Source organism: Podarcis vaucheri (genome assembly GCF_965113315.1).
Source record: "Podarcis vaucheri genome assembly, chromosome: 13".
NCBI classification, from domain to species: domain Eukaryota; kingdom Metazoa; phylum Chordata; class Lepidosauria; order Squamata; family Lacertidae; genus Podarcis; species Podarcis vaucheri.
The window spans coordinates 39,808,486-39,831,665 of NC_138751.1; the positions used below are offsets into that span (position 1 = coordinate 39,808,486).

The 23,180-nt window shown below is 42.6% G+C and overlaps 2 protein-coding genes across 2 annotated transcripts in view; both read right to left on the reverse strand.

The window, feature by feature from the left end:
* Positions 1-4,416: 4,416 nt before the first annotated feature.
* Positions 4,417-23,180, reverse strand: part of LOC309515954 (uncharacterized protein) — a 108,511-nt gene continuing 89,747 nt past the window's right edge. The window contains exons 20-26 of the mRNA XM_082194279.1: positions 15,542-15,769; positions 14,727-14,853; positions 9,682-9,869; positions 7,614-8,477; positions 6,189-6,416; positions 5,794-5,920; positions 4,417-5,649 (exon numbers count right to left, since the gene is read on the reverse strand). Of these exons, the coding sequence (XP_082050405.1) occupies positions 4,751-5,649; positions 5,794-5,920; positions 6,189-6,416; positions 7,614-8,477; positions 9,682-9,869; positions 14,727-14,853; positions 15,542-15,769 (2,661 nt within the window). The 3' untranslated portion in view covers positions 4,417-4,750. The remainder of the gene's footprint in view (positions 5,650-5,793; positions 5,921-6,188; positions 6,417-7,613; positions 8,478-9,681; positions 9,870-14,726; positions 14,854-15,541; positions 15,770-23,180) is intronic.
* On the reverse strand, positions 16,389-19,135 carry LOC309516050 (vomeronasal type-2 receptor 26-like). Its single transcript, XM_082194551.1, has 3 exons — positions 18,855-19,135; positions 17,867-18,149; positions 16,389-16,570 (listed from the first exon to the last, which is right to left on the reverse strand). Exons 1-3 carry the CDS (start codon positions 19,091-19,093, stop codon positions 16,499-16,501), a joined length of 594 nt encoding a protein of 197 aa, XP_082050677.1. The 5' UTR covers positions 19,094-19,135; the 3' UTR covers positions 16,389-16,498.

The following is a 23,180-nucleotide window of genomic DNA, read 5'->3' on the forward strand; positions in this document are numbered from 1 at the left end:
TCTAAGTTCACCAGCAAGTGGTCTGAAACACTCAAAATAATTGTCCCTCGGGCTTTCATATCTGCAGCATGCCACTCAGCCCAATCATCACCATCCTTATCTGGAGGGTCATCTTCTATCGTGTGAAATAGCTTTTCCCTCTGTAAAAGCGCTTTCATCTTTACTTGCCAAATTGCATAGCTTTCAGGCGTGAGGAGAGGAAATGACAGAGCCATCTGGCCAGAATGTGCACAGGCCATGTCTGCTATTACTTAGAGCAAGACACTTCCCTCGTGCAACACAGATAAAGCCTTGACTCCTTCAGCCACTCTCTCTCCCACTCAGAGCGCAATTAACAGGCAAACAGGGATGCTATCTTCTTCCTTTGGCAGTCAGCAACATACCTCCATAAATCAAGCAGCAGCAACAGCAACAGCGGCAGCTTGAACACTCTGCTCCAAAACAGCTCTGCTTCTGGGCACCGTAAATTAGTCCAGCATGCAGCGTCCGTTCCACCGTCCGGCAATCAGCAACAGAAACCTCTGGCGACTGGGACGACTGGGACGCCTGGGATGACTGGAACAACGCCAGGTCAGACGACTGGAACAACGACTGGGCCCATAACCGATGTCAGCATCGCCCTAGAGCCAGTGTGCCAACTGGACTCGTGTACCTCAACCCCGACTGGGCTGGGCGAGCTGGGTAGCACCGCCAGAGACCTCCTTCCCGCAGGAAACGGTCACAGTGCTGTGGACTCACAGCTTAGAGCTGAGAGGACCGGATTCACTGTCTCAATACTACAGTCGTTGCGCAGCAGAGTTTTGCAGAGTCTTGCAGAGTATAAACCACTCGGAGAGCAGCTCTGTAAAATGTCTTCCTTTTATTCTATAACTACAACTATGGTACAAAACTATATACAGAGCTAAGTATTCTGAGCATAAAGCAATGCTACACTGAGAGTCTGCAGCTGCTCTTAGCAGCAATCTAATCTCTAGGTTCTCTAACACTCTCACTCTCTCCGATACACTGACTGACTGACTCTCTCTCACACACACAGATATGTTGCTGGGCAGAATAAGTAAATAGGCAGGACACGCCTCCTCTTCTCTGTGGAGAGTCAGCAGAGATCATCAGGAGATGGTCAGGAGATTCTTGGGTATGGGAGGGGTGAAATCTCCTCACGCCCTCCCATCAGATGTCAAAGAAATAAACAACTATCAGAGTTTTAGAAGACATCTGAAGGCAGCCCTGTTTAGAGAAGCTTTTAATATTTGATTAATCATTGTATTTTAATATTGTGCTGGAAGCTGCCTAGAGTGGCTGGGGACACCCAGCCTGATGAGTGGGGTAAAAATAATAAATTATTATAAAATTATTAATATAAGCACAAGCAGCTATTTGTGCTCCTAATAGAAAAACACCTCAAATATGGAAACATATAGACTGCCCAAAAAATGTGAGTATGTGAAACAAAGAACTATAAACAAAGAACTGTTTATAGATGTAATAAAGAAAAAACAATTAGCAAATACAAAAAGAATGGTTAGTTAACGTATTTGAGATATCAAGATGTAAGAGAGAATTAACTTTACAACTGCCCAGATGTATTCAGCATTCATAGTGGGTCATGGAATGAAATGGTCTTTTTATTTACCAATCTTCTTGTTCCACCATGTTTCAAATACTGTCTGATAAAGTGGGTTCTCCTTCATGAAGAGCACATGTTGTGGTGGGAGCAACCATGACATCCCCTGTTGCTGGGCGGGTTAGTTTGGATGGCCACGAATTTGATTGGGCACACCAAATTAAACAATGGCAAAACAACACATCACAATAAAAAAACAGAAAAATAGAAACAAGTAAAAAAAAAACAAAAAAACAAATCGAGCCTTCCCATAACTTTTCTTTCATTTGCTTGTTTCCCTGACCTCCTCACACCTCCCTTTTTTGTATTCTAAGTCAATTATCCATTTCAGCAAATCCTTTCCCTCTCTTCAAAATTTTTATCCTGAAAATTTATCTTGATCTTAATATAAGTTTACTTTCCCTCTTTTCACCAATTAACAGTCTATTTTTCTTAAATCTTTGATACATTTTCCCTAAAATCACAGAGATCCATTCCAACATCATTCTAACATTCATTAATTTTACAATGTTTCTGTAAATAGTCTTTAAATTTCTTCCAATCTTCCTCCACCGACTCTTCTCCCTGGTCTCAGATTCTGCCAGTCATTTCCGCCAGTTCCATATAGTCTATCACCTTCATCTGCCATTCTTCCAGAGTGGGTAGATCTTGTGTCTTCCAATACTTTGCAATAAGTATTCTTGCTGCTGTTGTGGCATACATAAAGAAAGTTCTGTCTTTCTTTGGCACCAATTGGCCGACCATGCCCAGCAGAAAGGCCTCTGGTTTCTTCAGAAATGTATATTTAAATACCTTTTTCAATTCGTTATAGATCATCTCCCAGAAAGCCTTAATCCTTGGGTATGTCCACCAAAGGTGAAAGAATGTACCTTCTGTCTCTTTACATTTCCAGCATTTATTATCAGGCAAGTGATAAATTTTCGCAAGCTTGACTGGTGTCATGTAGCACCTGTATATCATTTTCATTATATTCTCTCTTAAGGCATTACATGCCGTGAACTTCATACCTGTGGTCCATAACTGTTCCCAGTCAGCCATCATAATGTTATGTCCAACATCTTGTGCCCATTTAATCATAACAGATATCACCGTTTCATCCTGAGTATTCCATTTCAACAGCAAATTATACATTCTTGACAAATTCTTAGTTTTGGAGTCTAACAGTTCTGTTTCCAATTTTGATTTTTCCACCTGGAAGCCATTTTTTTTATCCAAATTATATGCCTCCATTATCTGATAATAATGAAGCCAATCTCGCACTCTATTTTTTAATTTTTCAAAACTCTGCAGCTTTAATCTGTCTCCCTCTTGTTCCAAATTTTCCCAATATTTCGGCCGTTTAGCCTCCATATTGAGCTTTTTCTGAGCCTTCGCTTCCATTGGTGACAGCCACCTTGGGGTTTTATTCTCAAGCAAATCCTTATATCTTATCCAAACATTAAACAGTGCTTTTCTGACAATATGGTTTTTAAAAGCGTTATGTGCTTTGACCTTATCATACCACAGATATGCATGCCACCCAAAGACATTATTAAAGCCTTCTAAGTCCAACACATCAGTGTTCTCAAGAAGCACCCATTCTCTCAGCCAGCAAAAAGCGGCTGATTCATAATAAAGTTTTAAGTCTGGCAGGGCAAATCCACCTCTTTCCTTAGCGTCAGTTAATATCTTAAATTTTATTCGAGGTTTCTTGCCCTGCCAGACAAATCTAGAGATATCTCTCTGCCACTTCTTGAAACACTCCATTTTATCTAATATTTGCAATGTTCGAAACAAAAACAACATCCTTGGCAATACATTCATCTTTATCACAGCAATTCGGCCTAGCAATGATAACTTCAGATTTGACCATATTTCTAGATCCTTTTTCACTTCCGTCCAACATTTTTCATAGTTATCCTTAAACAGATTCACATTCTTAGCAGTCATGTTAACCCCTAGGTATATTTTCTCCCCAAAATTGTTTACCCTTTCCGCACAGATGGTTGCTAACCAATGCCTAAGCAACCACTCACGTACTGTAATTCAATAATTCAAATCCCATTAGCAATACCACCATTGTTATAAGTAAGAACAATGAGGTCGGAGGAACATCACCTGGGTGTGAGGCGTGAAGGCAGCTCTCTGCAAGGCCCTTTCCACCTGGTCTAGGGGGCGAGGCCCCAACTCACCAGCCCTACTGAAGAGGCTCCTCATGAGGCTGGAGGAACATCGCCTGGCTATCGTTTTATTTGTTTTAATATGCTGTACACTGCTTCGGGACGCAGGTGGCACTGTGGGTAAAGCCTCAGCGCCTAGGACTTGCCAATCGCATGGTCGGTGGTTCGAATCCCTGTGATGGGGTGAGCTCCCGTCGTTTGGTCCCAGCTCCTGCCCACCTACTAGTTCGAAAGCACCCCTAAGTGCAAGTAGATAAATAGGTACCGCTATATAGCGGGAAGGTAAACGACATTTCTGTGTGCTGCACTGGTGCTGGCTTGCCAGATGCAGCTTAGTCACGCTGGCCATGTGACCCGGAAGTGTCTGTGGACAGCTCTGGCTCCCGACCTCTAGAGTGAGATGAGCGCACAACCCTAGAGTCGAACACGACTAGCCCGTATGGGCAGGGGTACCTTTACCTTTACCTTGACACCGCTTTGAGATTTGTATTAAAAATATAAAGCAGTATAGAAATTGAAAAGTAAATAAATAAATAAAAACAAAACAAAACCAGAAGTTGTGTAGGAAATATCACCTGTAACTACTGAAATCAATGATACTGATTAATCATGACAGTAGCAGTTCCTCTGAAACCTTACTTACTGGAGAATCACATAGAAAAAAATAAGGAGAAGCTTTTTAAGCCTCCCAATATATTGTTTTCTCTTATTCAGTGTATAATTAACCACCATCTGGTGTTCTAGTCAGGCCTTCATACTGAGCAGTATCCATGACAGTTTCTTAGTTTCCCAAACGTTGAAAAAGGTTGTGGACCCCTATTTCAGAAAGACCACAGAGGATTTTAAAAGTAATTGCACACAGGAATTGTAACAGATAAAATACAGCATGGTTATACGATGTAGAAAAAGAGAGATTAATTTGCCCATATTCTGATAGAACAAAAAACAGAGATGTTAGGCTAATTTGTTATTTCTTCTTTATTAACTTCTCCTTGCAGTTCAGTTCAGGCTTCAACACAATGATGTAGCATTTGGGAGCAAAGATGGAGCCCAGTATCCCAACACTGGAGGCCAAGATGGAGAAGATCTCCACAGCCACCATGTATTTCCCCTTGGTGCTCAGGTACACTGGAACAAATGAGATCCAAACACTACAAAACAACAACATGCTAAAGGTGATGAATTTGGCCTCATTGAAGCTGTCAGGCAGTTTCCTGGCAAAAAAGGCCACAACAAAGCTGAGAATGGCCAAAAAGCCCATGTAAGCCAGAACACAGTAAAACAGGGCGACTGACCCTTCGTTGCAGCCTAGAATGATTTCCCTCATTGCAGACTGCATGTCAGAATCAGGGAATGGGGGAGAGGTTCCCAACCACACAGCACAAATGCCTGCTTGGATAAGGGAACAAGAAATCACAATGGTGCTTGCCAGTCTTTTCCCCACCCACTTCCTCATTCGGGATCCTGGTTTGGTGGCCACAAAGGCCAGAACCACCGTGATCGTTTTGGCCAGAACACAAGAAACGGTCACTGTGAAAACAAGGCCAAAAGCCATTTGTCGGAGCAGGCAGCTCACTGTTTCTGGAGGGCTGAGGAAGATCAATGGGCAGAGGAAGCAGAGCAGGAGGAAAGTGAGGAGAGTGTAGGTGAGGTCCCGATTGTTTGCTCTGACAATGGGTGTGTCCTGATGTTTAATGAAGATGGCTAGGACCACCACTGTGAGGAGAGAGAGAGAAAGAGCCAACAATGCTAAGCTCAAACCCAGAGGCTCTTTAACGGACAGGAAGCTGATGGTCTTTGGAATGCATAGTGATTTGTCTCTGTGTGGATAGTGATCTTCGGGGCACCGAACACAGTCATCTATGTCTGGAAAGAAAATAATATATTCAGATTTCAAATGTTCTGGATAGCAACTACAAATGCTACCACTGTGAAACTCTTAAAATAGAAATATCACAGATGTCTCCTTTATACATTTGAAAAGTACCATGTATATATTGTGTCTCCTACCTTTCTGCGATGAAATCTTGCCTTGAGGACATGGAGCACAATCATAGCAGCAGAATGGCTCCCCCTCCTTCTTTTCCTTCCTGGAACCAGGAGGGCAACTTGGGTTACATAACGAAAGGGGTGGAACCTGCCCATTTAAATAAACACATAAACATTTTAGCACACAGAAATTAGTAGTATTTCAACCCACCCCCAACTAGAAACAGGAAGACACTAAAATACTTATTCCAAACTCAGAGCCAAACTACTCATTTTTCTATTCATGCTTTACAAAAAGTGTGCTCAACCTGACCATCTGGGGAACAAATATTTCAAAGGGAGTGCGATCTGTTGGAATGTAATGTTAAAGATATTCTCTTTTCCTGTCTCTCATGGATGTAGGAATTATGCCTCACCTGGTGAAAGCTCTGGTGCCACACCATTCTGTTGTCATCAATGGAAATCAGCTGGCCTGGGACAGCCTCCCCACCCAGTATTCCAACCTTGACTCTCATGAAGGAGTTATTTGGAAAAGTGACTATGTTGGTAATATCAAAGCCAGCTTCTACTTCCCTGCTCTCACTGAAAGATACCGTTTCTCCAGCAGAGTTGTTAAAGGAGACACTCCTAAGAAAGGGATGGAGCTGCATTGGAAGAAAAATAGGAACTATGAAGTAATACATATATCTCTCCTTACTGACACTCAGGATGCCTTCAGCGTTCGGTACTGGCAGGGACTGCTATGCAAACAGAATCCACTCATTGGAAATGGTTCGTAAGGCGATCATTCACAGAGAGAGCCAATGATTTCCTTTCTCTCCTATAGGGAAAATCCTAATGCATTCCTGACCAAGAAGAAATGAGGAAAAAATCCACGGCTTTCAGTTCCCACTGCCTGGATATGTCACACCCCACGGAAGAGAATCGTAGGGTAACCAGCCTCAAACAACGATCATGAAGACATCTAATAAACGCATGAAGGGGGCTAATGCCATGGAGTAAGCTTTCCATGAGTCTGACCAAACTGCGGGAGGCAGTGGAAGACAGGAGTGCCTGGCGTGCTCTGGTCCATGGGGTCACGAAGAGTCGGACACGACTGAACGACTAAACAACAGCAAAGCTGTCCTACCAGGCTTCGTTTATGTCACTTCCCTTCAGTTTGGGAGGAGATGGGCAACAAAGCCTTTTGGTTTGGGGAAAACTCAGCCTACATGTGAATTCTCTGGACTGATCTCACCTTCTCCTCTCATTGTAGGCTTGGATCCTCGCCTCAACTTGTGTGCAGAGAAACTGCTTGTAAAGGAGCAGGACAGAGCAAGATCAGATTCTCCTTCACTTACAGTTTCTCTATAAACATAGGTACGTATTAACAAAGAAGCAGCACAGTTCAGGATTCGCAGCTACTGCTTAACAACTGGAGGAGGAGCTTATCTGCCTACGTTAAGCGGAGGATCATAGCCTACAGTTAGTACTTGAAAATTTTCAGTTTAGTCTTCTACATTTAGATACGATGAGGTAATCTTTATTGTCATTGTCCCATACAGAACAACGGAATTGAAAAAATCTACATCAGACGTTCAAAAACCAACAAGCCTGCTATCCCTCCTATCCCAGCCTGGTTAACCCCCTAAAAACTCTGATACCCCATAATTAAATACAATATACTCCCACAGAGACTACCTTACACTGTGTTTAAAACCAAAATCACAATTGAATAAAAACTGTTTCTCAGGAGGCTAGTCCTAGTTTTTATAACCCTGTACCTTTTTCCGGAAGGCAAAAGCTGAAAGAGATCACTTCACTGCCCATGTCAAATAACTTGTATGTTATGATAGCATTACCTGCCAAGGCTGGAATTTCTGAAGCGTCTGCATCCCTCCTTCCACCGTTACCCTGTATTTGGTCCCGGGCAAGAACATGGCATGTAGAGCATGTGCTGTGGCATAAACAGCATTATAGATGCTATAGCTGTGGCTTGTTATGCTCATCTCAAAGCCAGACGAAGGGAGATCTTCCAGCTTCTCCTCTCCAGTGCAGATTTCACTGGCCTGCTCTTCTGTGTTGGGGTTTGGAAATAAACAGAGAAATACCTGTGCCCAGAACTGCTTGACAAAGCCATTTCCATTTGCCTCAAAAGGATTTTGTACACGAAGAAAGGCTTTGAATCCTTGTACCACATTTGAATAAACTGCAAAGGAGAGGGAACCGTGGAAGACATGCATGTCCCAACTCATTTGGTAGGTCAATGTTGTGAAATCCACCTGTGCTGTCAGAATCCACACCTTGACCACAGATGTTTTGTTAATATTTTCCATTTCACCTAGCACTAGCATTGTTCGCAAGCGAATCATGGGCGTTGTTCCTCCATAGAAAACAACAACCTTGGCTTCACTTTCTATAATAACATGATAGATTTGGATGAAGTCAGACTGCACATGATAAAAGTCTGCCAGATATGTTGTTTTCAGGGTTGTCTCTGAGAAGGCCAAGCAAATGCCTTTCTGGGAGAGCAGAGGTCTCAGGGTCTGAATAAATCTCTCTCCACTGTCATCATCCACAGCGAGCAACCCAACCCACGTCCAACCAAAATGCAGAAGTAACTCAACAATCCCAGTGTACTGATGGGCTTCATTGGGCACCATCCTATAGAAGGAACTAGATTGGCTTTGACCAGGATCTTCTGGAGCAAAGGAACCATAAGTGAGCTAAAGGGAATAAAGAGGCATAATTCATAAATGCAGAAGAAGGACTGTATGTGTATTCAACCCCTGCCTGCCATGGAGACATGATGAGCCAGTTGCCTCAGGAAGGAGACTCCAGGAAGTTGGGGTGGCGGCCGATTTGGCCTCCATGGAGTGCTGCCCTGCTTTGCTCTCCTTTCTTCTCATCTTCTGTCTCCAGTTCATCCTCCTTGCTTTCCTGTGCTGCTGCTGTCTCCCACCCTAGTTAATGCACGAGGGTGTAAAGGCCCTAGAGTAGTAAGCTGCTGTTGCCTATCTTGTGTAGGTCATGCCTCCCTTACCTCCGGTGAAAAGAGGGCACCTTTCTGCCAACACATGAGCCAAAGTGCAAAATCAATCCAGACCATTCTCTGCATGCCTCAGTTGAAGCTCTGTACAGAACCATTTCCAAACATAAATAGAAAGTCACCTATTGAAAATCCTAGTACAGTGGTGCCCCGCAAGACAAATGCCTCGCAAGACGAAAAACTTGCTAGACGAAAAAGTTTTCCGTTTTTTGAGTCGTTCCGCAAGACGAATTTCCCTATGGGCTTGCTTCACAAGACGAAACGTCTTGCGAGTTCTTGTGAGTTTGTTTCCTTTTTCTTAAAGCCGCTAAACCGTTAATAGCCACTAAGTCGCTAAGCTGCTAATAGCCGTGCTTCGCAAGATGAAAAAACCGCAAGACGAAGAGACTCGCGGAACAGATTAATTTCATCTTGCGAGGCACCACTGTATTGACCTTTGAAAGCTCTAATTTGTCTGAACCTCATATATCTAGAGGGCTACCTTCTCCCACACCACCCACACTTCCTGGTTTATTGGGTGAGGCCAGGTCACACCTAATACATTCTGCTGCCTGAGATAGAAACCAACTGCTCCTGCCCTTGAATCCTCCTTCAATATACCAATAGGACCGTATCATCCACTGCACTTGGGACACCAGACTAGTTAGAGGAGTCAGGGGAGGCACTGCTGAGACCTAGAGCAGAGAGAAAAGGCAAGTGTGCTTAAGAAGGGGAAATAGGACTGCCCACCTAGAGCAGACATCTTTAATTGCAAAGCCCACAGGAAACACATTTTGTGAAGAGCAGGACCAGCCTCCTTTTTTAGTCACAATTCTACAAAACGTTTTTGGATAGAAAAGATCATGGTGATTGAGTGTGAAGAGTCCAAGGCAGTATCTTACCTGGGGAATCTTGTAGATGCTCAATATGTCTGCCATTTGGAGGGAGGTATCAAAGTCCAGTCCCCCAATTACTGCCACCAGGTGTTTCTGGGTGTCGCACTTGTAGTTGGGTATAAGTGTGGAGGGAAGGTTCAGAGCAGCCCGGTAGGTCATCCTTTCATTGAAGTAACTGTCATAGATGTGGAATCCTAAGGTGATATTAGGTAAAATCTTGGGGTTCTCATTGATCTCCTTGACAGCAAATATCAAGGCCAGAATATGCTGGTAGTTCTTTGGCACAACACTGCAATGAGAATTTCATGCTATATATATTTGAAATATATGCTATGCATTTAAAAAAAGGGGGGGAGGCTTGACAATTCTTCAAGATTTTAGTTGAAATTTTGTCCTATTATATATGGAAAGGAGTTTCCCTGAAGGAATACATTCTATCCCACTTTTATACTTGTAGCTCACTTTTATTAATACAGTGGTACCTCAAGTTACAGATGCTTAACTGCCATTTCTTGGCTGATCAGAACCTTCAGCCAATTAGTCTGTTGTTGCCCAGGCCAATTGGAATGAATGGACCGGATCCAGTCCCTGTCTATAAATGAAATTCCCTCTCTTCCCCTGCCACCAGTCCTCTGTCATCGAACAAGCCTGCACCATAGTGAGAGCACAAGGCTACAGACATTGACAGTCACACAGAGACATCAACAGAAGCCATAAAATATTTTGAAACCATGAAGCTGATTAATTATACGACTACTACTACTACTAATAATAATAATAATAATAATCCCCCCTTCATCCGAAGATCTAACATGATAAAAATAGAGTGTAGGGGCTGCCCTTTGGGCTTAGACATATACAAATCAGTTATTTACAGGTACTGATCTGATCCCACAAAAAAGCTGTATCGAAATGCAGAGAAGCAGGTAGCCAGGCTTAATGTAGTTATTCTCATCATATTCAAACCTGTGACACATTTTAAACTGGGATGGTTATATAAGACTAGCCTGACTTGGATGAGAAGATCTGAATGAGAATTTCACCTCAAAGGAGAGGTGAGCTTTAAAGACAATTCACCCCAAACTTCCAGAGATGAAGTTCAATATTCAGAACAGAGAAGGGCTTTCCATCTTAAAGTAGGTAAGTTTAAGTTGTGGCTCCTCTTGTGAAACCCTTCTTGGAAGAAATTTGGTGGGATGTGGGGAGGAGAGAACTCATGAATGAAAGAAAGACTCTCTCATCTCACTGACGACACATTCAGATCTCAATTTCCCACCTTCCAAGCCAACTCTTTAGCTCTGAAACGGTCCCCCCTCCCCGACACCTCTGCCTGGAAGGAAATCCCTCTAAAATCAGTGGAACAGGCTTCTCTGTAAGCCTGGTTAGCGCTGGGGAAAGTTTCTGTATCACCTGATTACTACTTAATACATAAGTATTTACAAGGTATTAAGAAGTTGATGGGTGGTTAGCCTTTCTGTGAAGTCAAATTTGTCAAAATTGGTAAAGAGATGAGAAGCAAGTCCGCCAACGATAAGATCACCAGGTTGGTAGTATTCATGTGGAATTCTGGACAGATCATGGATGGTGCAACGTGTATGTTTGCACACCATATGAGGCAGATGAAAGAGAATGGGCACAACAAACAGCAACATACTGAGGCAAATATTCTTTCTCATCCGACACCCTCATTTCCATTTGGAAAATGAACCTCAGCTTCAGAACCACGCTCAGTACAATATTCTGCCTTGACAGGAACAGCACTTCCCTACCAATTCACAGATTAAAATCCTATTTTACACCTCAGCAAAGAGAAAAGCAGAAATCCTCCCTCTTCCTCTTACCTCTCCTTTGCTTAGAATGGCAGGAAGGGGTTTTATGCCCAGACTCAGGCTGGTATTGCCTGGAAATCTATTGAGACATTATTCAAGAGAGACTTAATCATGATGAGATTGATAATTACAGCTGTGATGATAACTAGGTCTCTCTACATCAAAAACAGCAAAATGACCAGAAAAAACACCAGCACATGCTTCTGTTATTTCATCAAAAGTGGTTTCTGTCTGTTTATGGGACAACGAAAGAGCATGCAAAAATAACTACAAGGAGGAAGAAAAAAACAGAACAGAACAGTGGTCCAGTCTGCTATCAGTGCTGAAAAGCTTCATCTGAACAGGGGAAATGTTCAGTCTGACCTCCAAATTTCCCCCCTGAACATCTGTTCATTAATTTACAGACAATCATACTAAGACTGAAAAACTGTGAAAGAGATTGAGTTATGACAGATGATTTGTGTAGATGGCAAGTAAAATTAAGTATAAAAAAGAAGAATACCCTGTATGCCAAGATCCAGGTTTGGGGCAAGTGCTCTTTGGTGAGAGAACCCCAGCACAGATTTCAAATCACAAAATTCAATGAAGTGTGGAAATATAGGTTGTTAGATCTTAAAAATATACCCCCATGAGTTCCAAAACTTCCCTCTCCCCTTACCATTGAAATGGACCACACATCTGGCTTGCTTCCAAACTCTTCAAAGGTGAGGTTCATGTGTTTCTCCATATATCAGTCAGAAAACACAGGCAGTAACACTTGGCTTAGTTACAGTGGTGAAAGCTCCAAATTATTGGTATCTGAGTCCAAGAGAGCCATGAGTTCTGAGCTTGTAGCAACCAGTTAAGACCTTAAATGTTGCGCTTCTTGGGTAGACTGATAGAGAGCAATAGGCCATGTATTTCTGGATAAAGCCTGCTGGCGGGGCCTATGATTCTAAAGGTTGGTAATTAGGGTGAGGTAAGCTAGCCTTTGCTATTTTGGAGCTCCGCTCAAATTCCAAGAGTGTCTTGGTATGTAATTCTAAGGTAAAATGGTTCTGTTTGGTGCTGCAATCTCTCAATAACGTATTTGCTTCTATTTGCTGCTTTCACTTCTTATTGTAGGAATTCATCTGAATGTGGTATGTAGGTGCTTGGTTATGGCTATAACTTGTGGGCTTGTGGCTCAGCAGGCAAGCTTTTTGTCTTGGGGAATCCCAAGAATATCCAGCATCCAACCTGAGTTCCATGACTCAGAATTTTGGGTGACTTTGCTGGGGTAGTGTCAGGGTTCGTTTCCCCTGGTTACCCTTGGTTAAAGGGTGTTGTCAGGAATGAGGTGCAATAACACATCCCAATGCTTTTACCAGCTAGCAAGAATAAAGGAGCAAGGTATTAACTACGTACCCAGGCAAGCTAGGATATCCACATTAGCACAAAGCAGAACAAATGTCCCCAAAGCTTGCTCCATGACCAGCAGTAACATAGAACTTCCTTCTCAAGAACCCATACCAATCATTTGAAGTAAAAGGGATCCAAAGATCCAATATAAGTTGACAAATAAATCAACAGTTCAAAAGTATTCGGTGTACATAAAAAAGTCCACTTACAGATTTTTTAAGACTCTTGCTTAGCCCTAAGAAATACCTCCTCACAAGCCATGCCACACACCCTGGTTTATGCTGGTTTATATATGTTCATTATAAGGCAGGTGAAAACAAGAGGGAAAACTGAAAGCCAAGTTGTGAGTGAAGCATGAGGTAGATAGCGGTTTATACCCTTTTTCTGGAACCTGATATAGTATCCCCTAATGAGACTGATTTAATCATGACAGTAGCAGTTCCACTGTAACCTTATTTACCAGATAATCACATAGAAAGGAATAAGCAGAAGCTTTTAAAGCATCCCAATATACTGCTTTCTCTCATTCAGCTTCTAATTAACCTTTATCTGGTGTTCTAGTCAGGTCTTAATACGTTCCAGTACCCATGACAGTTTCTTAGTTTTCCAAATGCACCCGAAAGTTGAAAAAGGTTGAGAACCCCTATTTCAGAGAGACCACAGAGGATTTTTAAAGGAATTGCACATAGGAATTGTAACAGATAAAATATAACAGTTATAGGATGTAGAAAAGGGGAGATTAATTTACCCATATTCTGATAGAACAAATAAACAGAGTTGATAGGTTAATTTATTATTGCTTCTTTATTAACTTTTCCCTACAGTTCAAATCAGGCCTCAACACAATGATGTAGCATTTGGGGGCAAAGATGGAACCAAGTAAGCCAGCACTGGAGGCCAAGATGGAGAAGATCTCCACAGCCACCATGTATTTTCCCTTGGTGCTCAGGTATACTGGAACAAAGGAGACCCAAACACTACAAAACAACAACATGCTGAAGGTGATGAATTTGGCCTCATTGAAGCTGTCAGGCAGTTTCCTGGCTAAAAAGGCCACAACAAAGCTGAGAATGGCCAAAAAGCCCATGTAGCCCAGGACACAGTAAAAGAGGGCAACTGACCCTTCGTTGCAGCCTAGAATGATTTCTCTCATCACAGAGTGCATGTCAGAATCAGGAAATGGGGGAGAGGTTCCTAACCACACAATGCAAATGCCTGCTTGGATAAGGGAACAAGAAATCACAATGGCATTTGCCAGTCTTTTCCCCACCCACCTCCTCATTCGGGATCCTGGTTTGGTGGCCACAAACGCTAGAACCACCGTGATCGTTTTGGCTAGAACACAAGAAACAGTCACTGTGAAAACAAGGCCAAAAGCCATTTGTCGGAGCACGCAGCTCACTCTTTCTGGACGGCTGAGGAAGATCAATGGGCAAAGGAAGCAGAGCAGGAGGAAAGTGAGGAGAGTGTAGGTGAGGTCCCGATTGTTTGCTCTGACAATGGGTGTGTCCTGATGTTTAATGAAGATGGCTTGGACCACCACTGTGAGGAAAGAGAGAGAAAGAGCCAACAATGCTAAGCTCATCCCTAGAGGCTCTTTAAAAGACAGGAAGCTGATGGTCTTTGGAATGCATTGTGATTGGTTCCTGTGTGGATAGTGGTCCTTTGGGCATGCAACACAGTCAATCATGTCTGGAAAGAAAATAATACATTCAGATTTCAAATGTTCTGGATAGCAACTACAAATGCTTCCATTGTGAAACTCTTGAGGTTAAAATAGAAATATCACAGGTGTCTCCTTTATACATTTGAAAAGTACCATGTAAATATTGTGTCTCCTACCTTTCTGGGATGAAATCTTGCCTTGAGGACATGGAGCACAATCATAGCAGCAGAATGGCTCCCCCTCCTTCTTTTCCTTGCTGGAACCAGGAGGGCAATTTGGGTTACATAAAGAAAGGGGTGGAACCTGCCCATTTAAATAAATACATAAACATTTTAGCAGAGAGAAATTATTAGCATTCATCCCCACCGCCTCAATTAGAAATAAGAAGACATTAAATTACCTATTCCAAACTCAGAGTCAAATTATTCATTTTACTGTTCATGCTTTTTTAACAAAAGAGTGCTCAACCTGACCATCTTTGTGCTCCCTTCAGGCCCCCAAAAAGAATGCATGAGGGCTCAAGTTGGGAAGCGAATTAGGAGTTTATCTTCACCAGCCCTGCATCCATTGTACCCATGCATAATAGGAATAACTGGTCCATACCCGATTTTCTAATCATAGCACATGTTTAAAATTTTGCTTCTTTGAGAGAACAGCCGCATAGTGTCAAGAATGATCTACAAATATTGATAGATGCATAAGAGAGAAGAGGTTTCTCTGCCATATATAACATTATATTACGAAGCATATTGTTTTCGTTGTTTGAAGGAATGGATGACACTGCAGATCCCACATATCTTAGATTTAGATTTAGAGAATATCTATACATTGATTGATTGATTGATTGATTGGTCATGATAATATTTTATGTAGTGCAGAGAAAATATTTCGAATCAGGCTGGAAAGCCAGGGATGGGCTGCACCGATGATCTATAAGTGCAAAAACGTTCTTTTTTTTCTATCTTTCATGGATGTAGGAATTATGCCTCACCTGGTGAAAGCGCTGGTGCCACACCATTCTGTTGTCATCAATGGAAATCAGCTGGCCTGGGGCAGATTCCACACCCACCCTTCCAACCTTGACCCTCACGAAGGAGTTATTTGGAAAAGTGACAATGTTGGCAATATCAAAGCCAGCTTCTACTTCCCTGCTCTCACTGAAAGATACCGTTTCTCCAGCAGAGTTGTTAAAGGAGACACTCCTAAGGAAGGGATGGAGCTGCATTGGAAGAAAAATAGGAACTATGAAGTAACGCCTATGTCTCTCCTTACTGACACTCAGGATGCCTTCAGCGTTCAGTACTGGCAGGGACTGCTATGCAAACAGAATCCACTCATTGGAATTGGTTCGTAAGGTGATCATTCACAGAGAGAGCCAATGATTTCCTTTCTCTCCTATAGGGAAAATCCTAATGCATTCCTGACCAAGAAGAAATGACAGGAAAATGCATGGTTTTCAGTTCCCACTGCTTGGATATTTCCCACCCCACGGAAGACAATTGTAGGGCAAACGGCCTCAAAAAACCACCATGCAGACATCTAATCAATGCAAGAAGGGGGCTAATGTCATGGAGTAAGAGATCCTACCAGGCTTCCTCTATGTCACTTCCCTTCACTTTGGAAGCAAATGGGCAACAAACCAAATTCAAATTGTAACTTGCTAAACAGGTGAACTATCTTTCCGAATGGGAAGTAGAATAATTTGGCGTTCACTGGAAAGAGCACATGTTAGGGTTTTGCACTCTTATCTCCATGCCTTTATTTGCCTTTCTGTCAAATAAATTGTATGTTATGATAGGTATTACCTGCCAAGGCTGCAGTTTCTGAAGCTCCTGTATCCCTCCTTCCACCGTTGCCCTGTATTTGGTCCTGGACAGGAACATGGCATGTAGAGCATGTGCTGTGGCATAAACAGCATTATAGATGCTATAGCTGTGGCTTGTTATGCTCATCTCAAAGCCAGACGAAGGGAGATTTTCCAGCTTCTCCTCGCCAGTACAGGTTCCACTGGCCTGCTCCTCTGTATTGGGGCTTGGAAATAAACAGAGAAATACCTGTGCCCAGAACTGCTTGACAAAGCCATTTCCATTTTCCTCAAAAGGATTTTGTGCCTGAAGAAAGGCTTTGAATCCTTGTACCACATTTGAATGAACTGAAAAGGAGAGGGAACCCTGGAAGACTTGCATGCCCATGCTCATTTGAAAGGTCAGTGCTGGGAAATCCACCAGTGCTGTCAGAATCCACACCTTGCCCACGGATGTCTTGGTCACATTTTCCAATTCACCAAGAGCTACTATGTCTCTCAAGGCAAGCATAGACTTTGTTTCTCCATAGAAAACCACCACCTTGGCTTTACTTTCCATAATAACTTGATAAATTTGAATCCAGTGCGGATAAAGGTCATAATACTCAGCCAAATATGTCGTTTTCAGGGTTGTCTCTGAGAAAGCCAAGCAAATGCCTTTCTGGGAGAGCAGAGGTTTCAGGGCCTGAATAAATCTCTCTCCACCTTCACTTTCTCTAGCAAGCAATCCAACCCACGTCCAACCAAAGTGCAGAAGTAACTCAACAATCCCAGTGTACTGATGGGCTTCATTGGGCACCATCTTGTAAAAGGAAGAGGATTGACTTTGACTACCATCCTCTGGAGAAAAGGACCCATAAGTGAGCTAAAGGGAAATAAAGGAGCATCATCTACAATTGCAGAAGGTCTGGGTATGTGCATCCAGGAGGCAAAATGAGCCAGTTGCCTTAAGAAGGCAGGTTCCACAAAGCTGGGAGGAGTGGCAGGTTGCACCCTGTGTTTCTCAGCTTCCAGCTCCTTTTGTGCCACCCCTGCATGTCCAGTTTCCTGCTCTCCTGCTTTCCTCTCCAACCTCCACCTTTTCTTCCTCCACTTTCTCCTCTATGCCTTCCCAAGCTGCTGCTTTCCTCTCCCCTGTTTTTTCACTTTGTTTCACCACAGCATTTCAGCTTCTGATTTCATGGCATCTTCCCGTCCTCTCTCAAACCACTAACACACAGAATCCCTATGAAGTGCAACAATGTGTGGGCAGCTGACTCCTGATACGCAGGCTTCCAGCTTTGCAAGAGAGCAACTTTTGTCTCCAACCAGTAGCCCATGGAGATAACGGTGATTTTAGGTGTGTGTGGACAAGGAAATGGGGTGAGAGGAGAACTCTTCTAACAGCACATTACATTGTGAAGGGCAGAATCACTCTCCTTTGTCTCTCACAACTATTTCTATATTAAAGAAATCCTTTCTGAATAGAAGATATGATGGTGAATGTTTGAAATCCCCAAGGCAGCATCTTACCTGAGGGATCTTGTAGATGCCCAAGATGTTTGCCAGGTAGACGGAGGTATCCAAGTCCAGTCCCGCAATAACTGCCACCAGGTGTTTCTGGATGTTGCACTTGTAGTTGGGTATAAGTGTCGAGGGAAGGTTCAGAGCAGCCCAGTAGGTCATCCTTTCATCGAAGTAACTGTCATAGATGTGGAATCCCAATGTGATGTTAGGCAAAATCTTAGGGTTCTCATTGATCTCCTTGACAGCAAATACCAAGGCCAGAATATGCTGGTAGTTCTTTGGCACAATACTGCAAAGAGAATTTTATGCTGTATCATAGAGAGATATACTATGCATGTCTTTCAGGGGCTTCTTTATAATTCTTCAGAATTTTAGTGTCAATTTTGCCCTAATACACATATAACTGCAGAACAATTTCAACTAAAAGAGCAGAATTTCAGCTTAATGTAGGACTCATTCAGACTTCCCGATTCCTGCCATTTTTCTCCAGGAAAATCTGATCTTTACCACTGAAGTGGAACTCACACCTCCCTCATTACGTCTCCCAACTGACAGTTAACTGACTTTTATTCACAGATCACTACCTTCAGCTGAATATAGTCAGATTGTATCTAATCCAGGCCCTGTCTATAACTATTAAAGACAATCATCTAGCCTGACTTGGATGAGAACATCAGAGGTTATTCAAGCATCACCTCAAAGGAGAGGCGAGCCTTTAAGACACTTCACATGAAAGTTTATGAGGTGAATATTAAGAACAGAGAAGGGCTTTCCATCTTAAACTAGGGAGGTTCAATCTTTGAGTCCTCCTCTTGTTAAACTCTCCTTGGAAGAGATTTGCTGGGACCAGGCTCTCTTATCTCACTGACACATTCAGATCTGCATTTCCCTTCAGTGGAAGTAAATCCCACTGAAATCAGGGGAACTAGCTTCTGAGGAGGCCTGGTTAGAGCTGGGGGATATTTCAGTATCATTTGACATTTGATGTCTTTACTGGGTATTAAGGCGCTGGTGGATAGTTAGCCTTTCTTTGAAGTCTTCTTTGTCAAAAGCAGCAAAGAGATGAGAAGCAAGTCCGCCAACAATAAGATGACCAGGTTGGTAGTATTCATGTGGAATTCTGGACAGATCATGGATGGTGCAACTGATGGTATGTTTGCACACCAGATGTAGCAGATGAAAGAGAAGGGGCACAATAAACAGCAGCATATTGAAGCACATATTCTTTCTCATCAAACGGCATTATTTCCATCCAGCACATTAACCTTGCTTCACAACCAACCTTAGTATAATATTCTGTTTTATCATGAATATCACTTCTCAAACAATTCACAGATTAAAATCCTATAACTTGATTAAGAAAATAGTTAAACTCCTTCCTCTTCCTTTTCCTCTCTCCTCTCCCTTGCAAAGAATGGCAGAAAGAGGTTATAATACCAATGTTTTGACATTGGTTAGTATTCTCTGGAAATCTATTGAGACATTATCCAAGGGATACTTAGCCATGCTGAGAGTGATAATTATAAGTGAGATAATAACAAGCTCCCTTTACATCAGGAACATCAGAAAATGCCCAAACATAATAATAATAACCCTGTTTCTGATGTTTCATTCAAAGTTCTTTCTGACTGTTTATGGGACGACAAAAGGGCACGCAGATTTAACAGCAATGAGGAAGAAAAAAACAGTGGGCCAGTCTCTTATCAGTGTTGACCAGTGGAAATGATTAATCTGACCTCCTAAAATTTCCCAGCCGAACACCAGTTCATTAGTTTTCTGATAATTATACTGGGATGAAGGAACGGTGAAAAGGACAACTATTTGTGTTCCTGACAGAAAAGCACCTCACCACTAGTCAGTGGGACACTATATAGAATTAATAAATAAAAAGTAGTGAATGGTGGTATTATATTTTCTAATAAAATGGAGCTTAATTTTACTCGTGTTCAAAATACTTTTAGTCCAAAATATTCATTCAGATGCATTCTGCCCATCGTATAACAATAAACCCATTAAAAATACCAAAATCGTTATTCATTGAGTTTTAAGTTTAAAACTCCCACACCAGGAATGGTCCAGCATATATTGCCCATGACCACAGGCATCCCCCACTGCACACGATAAATAACCAAATAATTTAATTAATACCCAGAAATGGAGGGAGAGGGCTGGAGAGTTCTCATGGCTTGTGAGGGCAGAGACTGGAGGTGCAGCAGGGGGTTGTTTACGCTACTCAGCCCCCCCCCCACCGGACAGTTAATGTGCATAGAAGAGCAGCAGAAGCAGCAACTTTCCCCACACATCCTCCAGTCAGCCCCCAAAATTCCAGATGTGTGTATTTTAGGTGCAGTATTTTTGATCTGGAATGGAGGGAGAGCAGCAGAGAAGGCATCCAAAGAGTTTTAGAGAGTACTCCCCACCTATCCAATTTTTTATTTATGAATGTGGGCCACTTGAACATAACCCCCAAGTAAGTGGGGACTCACTGTACTGAAATCTCTGAGACTGGTTCATCATGACAGTAGCAACTCTACTGAAACCTTACTGAAGGGGAAAAATATAGAAAGGAATGAGACTTTTTTTAAAAATGCCGCTCAGTGTTTTGTTTTTTCTTGTTCAGTTTCTAATCAATTACCCTCTGAATTTCTAGTCAGGTCTCAATATTTTATGGTACTGATGGTTTCCAAAATAATGCTTAGGGTTAAATCAAGATAAGGGGCTCCTGTTTCAGATAGACCATATTTTGGTTTTAAAAGAAATTGCACAAAACAATTGCAACATGTAAAATATAACAGAATTTAATGGTGTGGATACGGAGAGATTACATTGCTCATGGTTTGGTGGAAAAAAAAACCAAAGGATGAAAGGATAATTTATTATTTCCTCTTTATTAAGCACTCCTTGCTGTTCAGATCAGGCCTCAACACAATGATGTAGCATTTGGGAGCAAAGATGGAGCCCAGTAAGCCAGCACTAGAGGCCAAGATGGAGAAGATCTCCACAGCCACCATGTATTTCCCCTTGGTGCTCAGGTAGACCGGAACAAAGGAGATCCAAACACTACAAAACAAGAACATGCTGAAGGTGATGAATTTGGCCTCATTGAAGCTCTCAGGCAGTTTTCGGGCTAAAAATGCTACAACAAAGCTGATAATGGCCAAAAACCCCATGTAGCCCAAGACACAGTAAAACAGGGCAACTGATCCTTCGTTGCAGCCTAGAATGATTTCTCTCATCATTGAGTGCATGTCAGAATCAGAGAATGGGGGAAAGATTCCTAACCACACACTGCAAATGCCCACTTGGATAAGGGAACAAGAAAACACAATGGCACTTCCAAGTCTTTTCCCCACCCACTTCCTCATTCTGGATCCTGGTTTGGTGGCCACAAAGGCCAGAACCACCATGATAGTCTTGGCCAGCACACAAGAAACAGTCACTGTGAAAACAAGGCCAAAAGCCATTTGTCGGAGCAGGCAGCTCACTCTTTCTGGAGGGCTGAGGAAGATCAATGGGCAGAGGAAGCAGAGCAGGAGGAAAGTGAGGAGAGTGTAGGTGAGGTCCCGATTGTTTGCTCTGACAATGGGTGTGTCCTGATGTTTAATGAAGATGACTAGGACCACCACTGTGAGGAGAGAGAGAGAAAGAGCAAACAATGCTAAGCTCATCCCCAGAGGCTCTTTAAAGGACAGGAAGCTGATGGTCTTTTGAATGCATTGTGATTGTTTCATGTTGGTATAATGATCTTCTGGGCATGCAACACAGTCAACCATGTCTGGAAAGAAAATAATACATTCAGATTTTGGATGTATTGGAGAGCAACTGCTAACGGTGCGAGTAGGGAATGGATAATGTTAAATTAGAGGTATCACACATATTTCCAGAATAACCAGAATGAACATGATGCATGAGAACTCCACCTCAGCACTTTGCGTTGGGTTATGTGGAGTGTCCTGTGATGGCTTGCTAACTCCACATAAACCACATTGCTATTGTTCAGAATAGGTACAGTCCGTGAACATTTTGCACAGGGGTTCCATTCCCAGCCCTCTTCCACCCCCACGCCCTATTCTGACCCCATTCCACCTCGCCCGGGTATGTGATCGCGCATCAATCAGACGCATGTTTGTTTGTTATTGCATGAACTAAGACAGGTGTCTCCTACCAAGTCATATCACTGGTGCATTGAATTCAAAATTGCCAGCTGTATTTTAACCTGTGACAAAGATTAGATCATGGGTGACAAACAGATTCTTCTTAGGTCCATAATCCTTTATGGGGGCTGTCTGCCAATAGGTATGGAGGAGAAATTTTGTTTTTATGCCACTTGAATGGGAAAGTTATCTAAATTGAACTCAATGTAACAACACGTTAATCAAAGTACAGATGCCCTTAAAAATGTTTACTTCTTTAAACATTTGTGATGTAGTTCTCCATTCAAACAATACATACAAAAATGCACACGATACCACAGATTTATTTATCCTTTTCCTCAGCTTCTAACATGACTTATTTCTGAACAACATATATCCTGATTCTCTTACCCTTCTGGGTCGAAATCTTGCCTTGAGGACATGGAGCACAATTATAGCAGCAGAATGGCTCCCCCTCCTTCTTTTCCTTCCTGGAACCAGGGGGACAACTTGGGTTGCACACAGAAAGGGGTGGCATCTCCCCATTGAAATAAACACATAAACATTTTAGCACCCAGAAATTATTAGCACTTTTTGTTTCCTTTTTCTTCCAACCAACAGTAGGAAGACACTAAACTACTGTACTTATTCCCGACTCAGTGCCAGCTACTGATTTCTTTTTCATTGGTTTAAAATAAAAAAAAAATAAAAAATGCTGAAACTTACCATGTTGGAGCCCCTTTCGGGCTTCAGGAAGAATGCATGAGGAGGCAAAGGGGCAGAGGATTGGGGATTCTCCTTCACCAGCACTGCCCCTATTGTCCCCATACAAAATATAATACCTGTTCCACCCCCTATTTTCCAATCATAGCATGTATAAAACAATTGTGCTTCTTGGAGAGGACAGAAACATACTGTATTTTTCGCACCATAGGGCGCACCTAGTTCTTAGACGGGTAAATCAATAATAATAAAAAATCCCCCCCCCCAGCCCCAAAGAGCAGCTTACAGGCTGCGCACAACCTCTCCCTGCCAGAGGGTTTGCGCGGCTATGGAACAAGCCAAGGCAGCGAGTGGGATGGATCCCACTGCCTGCTTTGGCTTCCTCTTTAGCCCCACGCAATCTCTCCCTGACGGGAGAGGCTGTGTGGAGCTAAAGAAACCATAGCCCCGTGCAGCCTCTGCGC

Coding starts and splice junctions, on each gene's coding strand:
- LOC309516050 (XM_082194551.1), bottom strand. CDS start 19,093: ATGAGAAAGAATATGTGCTTCAATATGCTGCTGTTTATTGTGCCCCTT. Junction 18,150..18,854: donor CACCAGCGCCTTAATACCCA/GTAAAGACATCA, acceptor TTCTCTTTGCAG/TATTGTGCCAAAGAACTACC. Junction 16,571..17,866: donor GCATCTACAAGATCCCTCAG/GTAAGATGCTGC, acceptor GCCCCAATACAG/AGGAGCAGGCCAGTGGAACC.